The 13,283-nt window shown below is 47.2% G+C and overlaps 1 protein-coding gene across 4 annotated transcripts in view; it reads left to right on the top strand.

Annotated features, from left to right (window-relative positions):
- The window catches only part of LOC119401326 (collagen alpha-1(I) chain), a 76,463-nt gene that overhangs the window by 6,179 nt on the left and 57,001 nt on the right, over positions 1–13,283 (top strand). For all 4 annotated transcript variants that reach the window (XM_049418746.1, XM_037668030.2, XM_037668028.2 and 1 more), the window contains exon 3: positions 3,222–3,531. In XM_049418746.1, coding sequence (XP_049274703.1) covers positions 3,222–3,531 — 310 coding nt within the window. The remainder of the gene's footprint in view (positions 1–3,221; positions 3,532–13,283) is intronic.

Raw genomic sequence — 13,283 nt, 5'->3', positions numbered from 1 at the left:
AGGTGATGATGCCATAACATGATGCATGATGGCACCATGACTCATCATCATGCACCATCATCATGCATGGTACCATGCATGATCATGCATCACGTGATGGTATGGTCGGTTGATACCATCTCGCATGAGTGATGGTATGGTGGTTGGTACTTTTTGCAGGAAAAAAAGTTGTTATATAGGCTATGTACAGTGAAACCTCGGTGATACGAATCTGACAGGACCACCAAAAATATTCGTATCATCCGAAATTCGTATCACCAGAAAGCATGGAAAATTAGCATGCGACAAAAGAAACCTGGCGTACATTTTCATTTATTGCTTTTTAGCGCCGCAGCAACGTCAGGAAGAACCCGGAATGATTGTCAGTTAAGCTTTTAGTGGTCGGCAATCATACCAGCAATCGTAAATATACGGCCCGTACGCACGTATTTAATTAAGGAACCGGGTGCGTTGTGACCCGCGATAGCAGTAGCCCCTTCCAAATTTAGTACGCTTTTTTGCATGACACTGGAGTACTGCAGCGAAAGTAACGAAAGAAGCGCTTTGACGCGATGTGTCAAGGCCACAAAATTACAGAACCACGGTCCTGTGTTATGATTTGTTATTGCGGAGGTGTTGGGGATGTTTTTTTGGTAGATTTACGGCCGTGCCCGCACAAGTGCGACGAAAACGGTCACGCATGTTGACGTTCATGTTGACTTTCATGGGATGTCTGATGCACGAGGCAGGCATGTGTAAACACAGTACGACGACAGCAACCCGCGTCGACGTACTTTAAAAAAAAGCATGGCGCTAATGTCCTCTGTAATCTAAACGCGAAGGCACGCGGAGGCACATAAGAGCCTCAAAGATTCGCGCGCACAATGTCGGAGGCCGTGACGCGTCTCTGAAGGTTTATTCTGACCGTAAGAAAAGCGTTTTTCTCACACCGTGATTCTGACGATTTGGCGGTGCGGCGCGCATGCCCACGCTTGCGTTACCGCGCTTGCACGTGCTTGGCGCGTCCTCCGCGACAGCGCGGACAGCACCTCCTCGTACCTGGGCGGTAGCGTACGTTCGTATCAAATGTCGCTGGGTGAAAATCGGTTCGCAGCAACCGTACTCCATTACATTGCGGGCCAATGGGCCTTGGCCGGGACCAACGAAAAATTCATGTCACCCCGAAATTCGTATGAGCTGTGATCGTATTACCGAGGTTTCACTGTACCTTGTTGCAATAAAACAGTTAAAAGTTAGCGCTCACTTTGCTTTTTACAGCAGAGCTGTTGTGCTCGAGATTAGATAGAAAATTGTCATCATCATGAAGCGGCATGCGCTCCCTTCATCCTCTTCTTTATTGTCTTCTTAGTCTTCTGCTTTGCTCCCAGAACACATGCGCCAAATTTTCCGGCACGGGATGCAATAACCCTTATGGGCAAGAGAACGAGTACAGAGGGAGAGAAAGAAAGAGAAATAGAGAAATTCTTAGCTAAAAAAATTTCTTGGTGAGGCGAGGTTCGAACCCGCGTTTCCACGACCACTCGGCTGTCCAGGCACGCTAGCAGAGCATAGCATAAACTTGTATAGTATAGTATTGCAAAGGGGTGGGAAAGGGAAGTGAGGGCGAGGAGGAGGGAAAGAGAAAGAAAGGGAAGGAACAGAAAAAGATGAGAAAACGACTGCAGAGATAGAAAGAGAGAGAACATAGAAAGACAGAACTAGACATAGATAGAAAGACTCCGACATAAAAAAACTAAATAAAAAGAGAGCAAGCAGTATAGGAAGGGGTGGGAAAGAGAGGTGATAGGGCAAAAGCCTAGCTGAGCCAGAACCAGCTAGGTGCCCTCTAGCTCTGCTGTGACTCAGCATTGCACGACTTAGTTAATTTTTTTTCCTCCTTTTTCCTTGTTTTGCACTAAGTGACCTTAGTTTTATGGCCAGTACACAAAGAACCGGGTAACAGCACAAGGGCAGGAGAAACAGACCAAAACAGCACTTTGTGTTTCGTTTTGTTTGTCCCATCTCTGCGTTGTTACCTAGTTCTTGTGAACCTTAATTTCTCTCCTTGCATGGTGCTACTACCCGTTGTGGTAGGGTAGGACGTTGCGGTGTCCCGCTGCTACGTTCGAGCCTGCGGGTTTGTTTCCTAGCCATGGTCGCTACATATCAATGTGGGTGAAACGCGAAAACGCCCTTGTTGTTAGATTTAGGTGCACCTTAATGAACACCAGCTGTTCAAAACCAGTCCCGAGTCCCACGCTTTTGTGTACCGCGTGTTTCCATATCCTAAAGAGTGCAGTAGTGGCCGCAACTTGCGGTCGTCGTCACCTGAATGAGAGTCGTACAACCTGAGAGAATCATCACGTATGACGTCATATCACCTTTATGCTATCTGTATTTGGATTGCTGGAATGGTAAAACTCTTCTAAGTACCTTAGAACCGCATTTGAGCCATGGCAAGAGCACTGCTCTGGCCGTGGCTTGAACGTCTCGACTCATATTGCACGAGCTGGGACACATTTGTACAGAACAAAAAACAAAAGGTACAATAGAATCTTATTTATTGTTAAAAAGTGCGATAATATATTTAGTAATTTTCTTTTGCTGTCCGACACTAATACCTTCAAGGATGCCAGTAACACTCTTTCCGCACCGTCCTTGTTCTGTCTGCACGACGTCTACAAATTGCAAATTGGTTCTATGGAATCCCTCAAAGTGGCGGAAGCCTTATGAAGGGGGAAACCTACAACTTGGAAAGAAAAGCCTATTGAAGAAAAATTTGTCCTGGTGCAGGGATAGAACCCGGGACCAATGCCACTTCGGGGCGGTCGTTCTACCAAGGCTTCCCTGAGGATGAATTTTTTAGCTAAAACGCTTTCCTTTCTGAGAAATCTATGTGGATTTTCTTATAAGGAAAAAGTTCAAGGGGACATAGAATCTTGAAGCGATCAAAAATCCTTGGAACACGGTGTGTTGCAGGAGCCAACATTCCGACAAGCGGACTTGTCTTCATCAAAGCTGCAACCGTTGCACTCTTGAAGAAGACAAGTCCGCTTGTAGAAAAATTGGCTGTAGTGACACCCCGTGTTACAAGGCTTTTTCATCGCATATAGATTTCCTTGTAGCTAATGGGTGGTTGTCAATTTTTGCCTTTCTTGTTTACAAATTGTGAGATTCACAGGTCTGCAGTTACAGATGTGCAACTTGTCACATTTTCCCATGATGCTTTGTGTGGAAATCAGGCTGCACCAGTGGCACCGGCGGCACCAGTAGCAGCGGCACCAGCGGCAGCACCGCCTGCTGCAGCACCGGCGCAGGCTGCAGCGGCACCGGCGGCGGCAGCGCCCGTCACTGCCGCCCCTTCCGTGGACGCGGAGGATGCGGAGTTTGAGCGGCAGTTCAAGGAGTGGGAGAAGAGCTTCGAGAACTGGCTGACACAGAACCGGGAGCACCCGGACAAGGAGGCATTTGCCCGTTACGAGAGTCAGTGGAAGCAGTGGCGTCAACAGCTTCTCGATCGCCGCCAGGAGATGCGCCAGATGAAGTCCACAGGTGGGCATTTCATGTTGTGCTGTTCATAATGGGACACTAAAATGAGTCGGCGAATTGGTTCAGATTGATAAATTGTACTCTGAGAACTCTTATATTGTTAATTTCACCATCGTAAGTTTATTAATGGAAAAGAAAATCACGGTCAAAGCTTTGTTTCTTAAATTTCACACCGAAATCGCCCCGTGTGACATCACGGATTTTAAAGTGTATTTTTTTGTATTTTGGCGACATTGGCTCTATGAAATTTCCTGACACTTGGTGTGTTAAGTAAATGGCCCCTTCAGAGGAGAGTGTACTCATTTTAGCCGATTAGGAACTACCTAGACCCTTGTGGACGCTGTCAAAATCTACGACGTCATGGCGATTGGTGTGGGAATTTCAAGGTGGCACCGCATTTTCTTTTTGAGTGTTTCCCCACTTGCCAAGCGTTCTCTCCCGGTAAGAGTGGTGTTTCCGGTATTGTAAGATTGTAATGTACTAATACGAGAATAATGGTTTTTCTTACTAGTAGGGCTGTGCGAATATTCAAAAGTTTCAAATAACGAGTCGTATAGCGTTCTATTTGATTTGGTACTCAAATCGAATGGTGCATATTTGAACCACCAAATATTTTTCGAATAATTTTCAAATAATCGGCACTGACGAGAAAAGCCCAAAGGAACAACACGTTGGAAGAGCAAAAGATCATTTTTGTTGTTTTAATTAGTGCATTAGCAAGATGCATACAGGTCCAGCTTTTACGGGACTATTGAAGCGTCACCGCATGAAGGAATTTTTGCTTCAAATTAAACTCCAGTGTTGTCGAAGCGAGTGTGTCCTCAGTCTGCTATCACTGTCGTGAGATTCGAGGCGTTCCTTCTTGAAATGTTATTTAACTTTTAGGTCTTAGTGTTACTATTTAAAAAATGGTGACGCAGCTCATACCACCTTGAATACTGAAATAACTGCTGTGTTCACCCTAAAGTTAAAAAATACCTTGAAGGCTCTAGTCGCTACTGTATATGAACTTGCCTCAGTTTACATAATTGTGGCACCTTTTGTTAGTTAAATGCACTTTGCTACTTTGTTAATGTTTGTGAATATTTGTTTGATATTAAAAAGTTGTAGAATTCTACACCTGTCTTGAAAATGGTTGCCTTACTATTGGAAAGCTATTCAAAACAGTATTCGATACGTATTGGTATTCTATTCAGTATGATCATTATGCGATTCATGCTTGATTTTGTTCTAAATTTCACTATTTGCGCACCCGTACTTATTAGTGTCCCTTTAACCCTTTATGGGGCATAATGTTATGAACAACGCACGCCACCTATTGAGGGCGGCATTGTCATTTCTATCAGCTTCTTATAATATGTACAAAATTTGAGCACTCTATTGTTAATGGTTTTCGAGAAAAAAGTGTCCCACTGCGCTATGAGTATATCTGAAAAAGTGGGACATGCATGTCCCACAGACCGCACTGAAAGTTGTTCCAGAAAAAAAAAAAGTACTTTTATTTTTTTATGGGAACTTGCTGCTGCCCTACAAACCACGAAGGACTGTGCCTACAAACACCTAGTCTCTATCACGAAAAAAGCTCAACTAAATATCTATTGTACATCCACTTGCTAATGGCACTCGAGCAGCAGATGTGGGTACTGGGCATGCCTGCAACAGCCTAATTCTTATCCGTGGTGGAAGCTCAACTGCTTCATCCACTGGAAGAGATTTCCCTGCATGAAGCAGAATGAAAGTTGGATACTGCAATCAGCTGCACACGATGTTAGACTGGCAACGCTTCCGGAAATACAGTCGAACCCATTTATAACGATCGCACATATAACGATCTATCGGTTATAACGACCATATTTGGGTGCACTTACGATTTTCCTATGCTAACCATTGAAGCTGCGTCCAGATACAGCGAACATTTTTTAAAGCCTCCTACTTTTACAACGAACACTTCGGACACGGTTGCGGTAAAAATATGGCGTATACGAAGTGAAAAAAAGTTAAAACGTGCCTTCTAAAGCGTGACAGGGCCGTGCGCTCGCGCGTGCTTTGCTCCAGTTTACTTGCGACTAAGATACCCAGATTGGCGAGCACTGCACGCAGATTTCAGACGCTGCGAGTGAGGTCGCTCACTTTCCAGGCGTTTCTTCAGTGGGAGAATGGCAGTGAGGGGAAAAAAAATAGTAGGCAGCATGAAGCCTTGCGGTCAGCTTTCGCATGGTAACCTTTCCTGACGCCGTTCTCTGCAGCTACGATCGCCTGTGATGAACCAAACAATGCCTTGGAACGCAAGAAGGCATAACTGCAAGAACTGATAACCGTGATAACTTTCCATCGAAAAAGGTTCACTGCGTCCCTAAACTCGTCGACGCCACCGCGAAAAGTCATCCGTCTTTTTGGTAACGGCAGAGACCGGTCGATCGGTGATTACGACTTCTGCGTGATTGTGGCGATGCCTTCGCTGATAAGCATCAGAAAAGAGCGAAGGCGAGTTGGCGGCCGTCGATGAACGTGCCATCATGACTTATAGCCGACAACCTTCTCACAGTCATCTGTAGATATCTGCTCGGCTGCGCGGGTGGCGTACGCCATACACTATGTCGGCGGTACGAGCGCAGCCATGCCATTCGCAAGTTCGCCGCCACTGCCGCCGCCACCGCCGCGTTGTGCGAGACCGCTTTAAAGTGCGCGTCGCTTGGTAGAAACGAAAGTAGCTCGCTGTTGTTGAGCGACGCGGGCACCGAGAAACGTCAATGCACTGACAGCGAGCGTATACTGCGTGTTTGTCTAGGTGACAACTAAGTGCGCCGCGCATCGTCGTGCAGGGCCGCGAGAGCATCGCGGAGACGTAAAGTGCGCGTTGCTTGGAAAATGTTTGTTTTCGCCGCGTTGAACGAAGAAGCTAGTCGCTGCATCCGTGTACGGTCCGGAGTGAAGCAAGCACGAAGAACGTACAAATGCGCGCATACGGCATACAGCAAGCGGCCCGGCAGTGACTCCGCGACCCGAGTAGGCGACGCGCTGCACACAACTAGCCAGGGATGATCGGCTCCACGTCGCGGTACCGCGCTTCTGTGAAACGGTGTCAGCTCATTGCAAAGGCTGTTAATTCACTCGTGAGCACGCAGCGGGCGTCGCTTCACGACGCGCAAAGGTTTAGCTTGTCACCGAAGGGGTCGTTAGCACTTTAATGAAAGTGCACAAAGAAAAAAGAACGGCTTGGCCACTAAGTGCACGTTTTTAAGGGCGAGTCCATATACAACGAACTACTGATATAACGACCACTTTTCGCGACACTTTCGAGTTCGTTATAAGCGGGTTTGAGTGTATATCACTGAAAGGTTGTCAACTTTTGCATTGGCCATATTTTTGAGGAAATTGTATGGGTAGGAATGAATAAAACCACTATAATAGCACATTTAGGAACTCATGAGTATGAAACAAACTTTTCAATAGGGGTGTGCGAATACTGAATAGTAGCTTTCGAATCGAATACTGAATCGAATCAAGAAAAAAATGCTGAATATTGAATATTGAAAATTTTATTTTCACAGACCTTGACTTTTATGAGTTTTAATACAATCGCTGACCGATAAATCAGACACCGATAATTCGGACATGCTCGGTAATTCGGACAGTCGTGCGGCACCGCGGATGATTCCATAGAAGTAATGAGTAAAGATGACCGATATTTCGGACATCTGCGAGATCTACGTTCGATAATCCGGACCCTGTCCGAGACTGTCGCGCACGCCGAATCGCCAGCCATTATCTCTTCCGGCACCCGTACCATACAAAGTATGACCTCAGAGATAAAAACGAAAGCTAGTTGGTGATTTATGAGGCTTTATTTCAATCGCTACTTTATGCCTCAGAGATTTGTGATTGGAAATGCCGATCTTGGAGGCACTGGTCAACTGTGGGAAATCGTATCGATATCGCGAACATCCTACATTCCGGTTCCTGTATTCCCGTGCTGCGTTCAGTGCGCTGCTATCACCTCCATTCTGTCGAATGCGTCTGCGGTAAAGCGTTTTGCGCGCATTCATTTTTATCTTGAGACTTGCTTATTTTACGCTCTGCTGTCTCAAAAGAGCTGAGTTAAATGGTGCCAACGGTGCCCTCACAGCCAGCGCCGAAGGCCGCGCCGATGACAACGAAACGCAGCAGATACAGTCAACTGCCGATTTTTCGGATGCTCGATTTTCCGGACATGCTCGAAAATTCGGACGCTTTCGTGGCACCGTCACCAGCCCCGTAGACGTCAATGGTCAAGATTGTCGGAAATTTCGGACGCTAAAACTCTTCGGTGTCCGATTTTTCAGACTTTCTGCCCAAATTGCAGGTCCGAAAGGCAATAATTGAAGCCCCCACCTCTGCCGCATCTATCATCTCGTAGGTTCGAACCAGCGCTTTCGTGAGTCGACCTGTTTGCGACAGTAGCAGAGTCCAAAAGTCAGCTTTGTCGCGATGCCGAAGTGTTATGGGGTGAAGCGGACCGGAAATTCAAAGGGGCCGCTATCACGGCACCGTGCGGCGATGTCTTTACGGATAAGCAGTGGAAATGCACGGAGGCGTGATGGCGGCAGGTGGCAAACGCGCCAGTATGGCTCAATCGCTGACAAGCCTTACGATAAGTATCTTCAGTCAACTGCTCGATAATGCAGTTGGATAATGCAGTCGGTGGTGCAGTTGCATGCGTAGTGCACGCATTTAATAGGCGAGAACCCTAACGCGCCGCGCCGCCCTTCATGCTGCCTCTTTGTGCAACCGCTAAGTGCGCCGCACAGACGCGTTGCCATCACGAACGAAACCAGCTCGTCATCGTACAGCGATCACATCACACTGGCGGAGATACAGGCGGACTTGGTTGCACGTAAGCGGAAGTGCGGGCAGCAATGCATTGACAACATTTTTCGGCCACTGGGACCCTGAAGTGTCAATAAAAGTATTTCTTTTCTGACGCATTCGTTTTTTTCGGACATTCGATAATTCGGACTGATTTACGTTCCCCGTGGAGTCTGCATTATCGGTCGTTGACTGTACAATATAATTTTATTTGTGGGATGCGGTGGCGAGCATCGGTCTTGATTTGTTTGCTTTACTTGCAAAATGGGGGAAGGGAGAGGCACAGTGGTGTAAATTTTTGTACTATTATATATGTTCTATTTTAAGTTGCCGAACTAGCATGTGATTGTAAAAATGGAGTAGAAATATTAGCTTTCCTTGAATATCCTTGAGCCGCGGTGCCACGAAGCTGTGGGAGGGATCGAATTGTCGAGCGGCGATTATATAGCACCACGTAACAGCCATCCGCTTTAAACGCACTAGTGGTTAAAACGTAGCTGCGACGGATGCCCGATCGAGTCTCATAGAGCCTAATGTACCGTATTTATTCGAATATAGGTCGACCTTTTTTTCCCAAAAATGTTGCCCATAATCAGCTATCGACCTATATTCGTGACCAAAGAATCTCGACCTATATTCGCGATCAAAGCGACCAAAAGCACCGCACCTATGGCGTTCAACTGCCGCGCCTGCTGTTCTTCAAGCAGTTCCTGCTACATACGCACATTATATACCATAAAATCTGGTATAAAAACCGTACCCGTTCGCCTTTTCCGACTAAGTAACTAAGAAAAAAAAGTTATTTGTGCAATAGCTGCACACCGCCTTTTCAAAGCCCCCGCGAAATGCAGCCGCTCCGCCATGTTTGCGCTGGAACCCGTGATTTCCCTAGGTAGGCCGTGAAGTCCCTAGCCCCCTAGCCGTGCTGCCTGCCGACGCGCAGCCGCACTGGCACTGGCCTAAGGCCTCACTCTTTGTTTGTTGTTTGATCTGACGTGACGGTTCGCATTTGCAAATGCGCGGTTGGACGGTGTCACGTCGGTAGAGCTACACAGCTGACTTCAAGCGTCAAGTGATACTTTTTGCCGAGAATTCCAGCAATTGTGCCGCTCAGCGTGAGTTCGACGTAAAAGTTGATTAGGGGTTGGCGGAAGCAGCGGGACCGACTGTTCGCGTGCAATGGATAGCGTCGTGCTTTTCGCGGCCCAGCAACTGGCAGGCATGACGCTCTTGAAAAAGAACTGAGGCTCCAGGCGTCAAGGAGGCCCTGCAGAAGGCCAACAGACCTGGTCGTCATACCGCTAGGTATGACGTCCCGGCTACATTAAGGACCGGGTGGCGAAGAGTTACAAAGAGTGGCTTGAAGGAGGATGCTGCAATGACACCGACGGGACGCCGCGAGAAGGGCTTCCCTCAATGAAGTTGCGACGTGGGTGAAGGACGCGCGGAAAGACTTGCCAGCGGAAATTATCGTGACTGGCTTTAAAAAGTGCTGCATTTCCAACGCAATCGATGGCAGCGAAGTCGACGTCATTTCGGATGCCGAGGATGCCTGCGAAGAATCCGACAACTTACCTTGCACATCTGACGAACATGACACTCCCGGCAGCGACTAGGGCTCTAAGTTAATTGTAAATAAAGGTGTGCTATGTTTCAATTTTCCTGTTTCTAAAAAAAAAAAAAGCATGGGTCGACCTATTTTCGAATATTTTTTTTTTATTTCTCGTAGAGCGCTATAAGTAGGGGTCGACCTATATTCGTGCCCGACCTATTTTCGAATAAATACGGTATATGCTGACCAGCTCATCCTATGCCTACTGGCTAGTGAGAAGTTGTGGATACTGGACCCAGTAATAGTTTAGAAATGCTCCTTGGCATCGCAACTGTGTGCTGTTGGATGTTCGTGCGAGAGAGGACTTCTTTTCGTGCAAAAATTTCTAGGGCACTGCATTTGTTTCTTTGTTGGTAGTATCAGCGGTGCGCATCAGATGCAAACTCATTCTCGATGGTTAACGTTAATACGTGCTACAGTTTAGTGCGTAGTTATGAGACGCTCCCGTCAGGTAGGTAAGCGCAACCCAGATTTTACGACTTGGAGGGGACCATGCAAAACCATCGTGCAATTGAAAAACTAAGGATATGGGCAGTGATGCTAAGTCTTGCCCCTCCCCCCCCCCCCCCCCCCGCCCCCCCCCCCCCCCCCCAAAAAAAAAAACAGGTACAGACTGACTGAATAAGCTCGCGAAATGACCCTGCACTTCACCAGGAAAGGTAGATTACATTATTTTTGAAAATGACACCTAACCATTTAATTGTAGGAGGTGTGAGTGAATCATTATTCTCAACTTAAAAAAAAAAAAAAAGTCGAATCTAACGCACATCTTTACAAAACGAGTTTGATAATTGGCTGTGCTTAAAAACGAAACCGAAACTGTGTTGGCAACAGCCTCTCATCAGAAGAGTCAGAGTGTCATCACCATCATACAATGGCGACGGAGCAAGTTTGCGTAGGATGATTCCGTGCACGACTGAGCTGTGCACGTCGTATTTGTTCCCCTGTGTTCCCTTGTGAAGTGCAATTGGTGGCTATAAATGCTCACGTCAAGGGCAAATTGTTTTTGCATGCTCACGATAGTTGCGTTGCGCCATTTTTGCCTGCTCGAGATCTGTGACTGCGGGTGCCGCAAACAAAGGGAGGAGACCTTCAGTTGCATGTTGACCAGGACAAGTTTCCACAGGCTGAAAGCGTGAAAATACCTGCATCTCGAAGATGAGCTTGTCGACTATCTGCAGCTTCTCTATATAGATCGAGCTTGCCTCCTAGGTAACGGCGATGGGATACTCCCGCGATCAAGGCATATCTAGAAGCGATCTTGGAACTATGTTCGTCTGTTATCCAGGCAAACTGGATCACAGACGAACATGAACTGCTAAGAGAATAAATTCTCCATTCTACGAAGGCGTTCTCTACCTGTCTCACTCTCTCTTTCAAGCTAGGGGCGTGGTTGCAAAAGATGGTTTGGTGTCGAAGAGTTGTCGTATGATGTGGGGTCAGCGTACAATTTCGTCGTATAACCGAAGCTTTTAATACATTATTTTTATGGGGGTTTACCGGGACCAAGCCAATTCGTCATAAAATGCGGGTCGTCCCACTGTTTTACCAAGTTTCGGTATCAAAAAATCGAATAATAGATAGTAAAAATCGAATTCGAATTTAGATTTTCGGTATTCGAAAAATCGAATAGTAGTAGATAGTAAAGATCGAATAGTAGAATAGTAGCGAATCGAACTATTCGCAGGGCTCCTATTCGATTCGTATTCGAATATTCGGTTATTTGCACACCCCTACTTCTCAAGCATACCGCTCATGCTGGATCGAATGGAGAGCGCGCCAAAATCTGACGAAAAAAGGATACGGCACGTGCAAGCGGAATGGTTTGTTTGGAACGCGGCTATATGCTGGCACCTTGCGAATACCATGAAAGCAACAACCAAAACTGCTTTCTAGAACATCCACGCGGTCGCACTGAAAGTCTGAAAGCAATTGATTCAGTGGCTTTGATCTAAGAAATTGGAACATGGCGAAGAAAAAAGTGGGACATATGAGTCACCCTGCCCCACAAAGAGTTAGAGTACAGACTCAAAATTTTGAAAGTGAGATGACTTGTGAGAGACCGTATTTACTTGCGTAATGAACTGATCCTCTTTCCAGAAAGTTGATGCCAGTTTGGTGGGAGGGTTCATTACGCGGGAAAGAAAAATTGTGAAAGTTATAAGAGCTGAAATTTTGCCTGACGGTGTTAACTCGCTGTCCAGCTGCTGCTGGCTTTGAAGTCAGTGGCAGGAATGCCTTGATATCTGATTGTGGCCCACGCGTGGGTTTGAATCAATTCATGGGACACTGCACATTTCTCTCTACGGAGCCTCCTAACATATTCAAGAACTTCGCTCTCCACAAGAGGAAACTTTCCTTGCTTTGGTTCGCGAAATGCACGACGATGCTGTTTTGTAGCCCGACGCCCTCCCTCTTGTTTTCTCCAGGGACGTATGTGCACCGGATAGACGCTGAGGTGTCCGCACGGTTCCCATGCTCCAGTGCATGTTCGACCACTTTGAGTTTAAAACCGGCCGTGTAGCTAGCTTACCGGCCCATCGTACCCTACGCAGCAGGTGTCCAACGAAGTTCACCACGAGAAGCCCGACAATAAAGAAGCAGCGACAGATGACGGCGCATGCTCATTGCGGGCTTTTGCAGGTGCTCAACAGCCCCTTCAGCGCTGTTGTGCTTTGCATGCCACCGTGCTTGCGTGGGGCTATAAGCAAGGAGGTTTCTTGTGCATTTGGCAGATGGCGCTTGTGGGGTTTGAGCGACAACGCGCCGCTGTCGGAACACACGGAGACAGTTCACGCGGTCGTGCAACAAACGTGGACGTTTATTAAACACTTCTTTACATACGGCAAGCTTGCCAGCTGAATCCTACACAACTACTAACACGCTAAAACTTATACGCTGACAATGAATACTGGGAAAACATAACACACACTGAAGACAACATAAGACATACAATACAATACAATACACACCACGAAGGCGGTGCCGCTGATGCACGACTCACCACGAGGGCCTGAGGGAAGCGAGCCGCTCTATCGACCCCCCGGACCCACCGCGGCAGACGTCCATACACGCACGCCGCCACACCCCAAAAAGACTCTTTGCGGTTTCTATGCGCCAGCCTAACTTCTCCTCGGCGGCGCTGCCGGCGCCACCGCGCTGATCCCAACGCATGCGAGCACAACGCCACTGCTTGTTCGACGGCCGCTGCGGCGTATCCACGAGACGCGCGTGCATCTACAGTGAAACCTCGGTGATACGATCACGGCTCATGTGAATTTCGAGGTGATACGAATTT

The sequence above is a fragment of the Rhipicephalus sanguineus genome, chromosome 8, assembly GCF_013339695.2.
Source record: "Rhipicephalus sanguineus isolate Rsan-2018 chromosome 8, BIME_Rsan_1.4, whole genome shotgun sequence".
Lineage (NCBI taxonomy): Eukaryota > Metazoa > Arthropoda > Arachnida > Ixodida > Ixodidae > Rhipicephalus > Rhipicephalus sanguineus.
The sequence above is the reverse complement of the archived record's forward strand: the minus strand, read 5'-3'. Positions and strand labels throughout refer to the sequence as shown.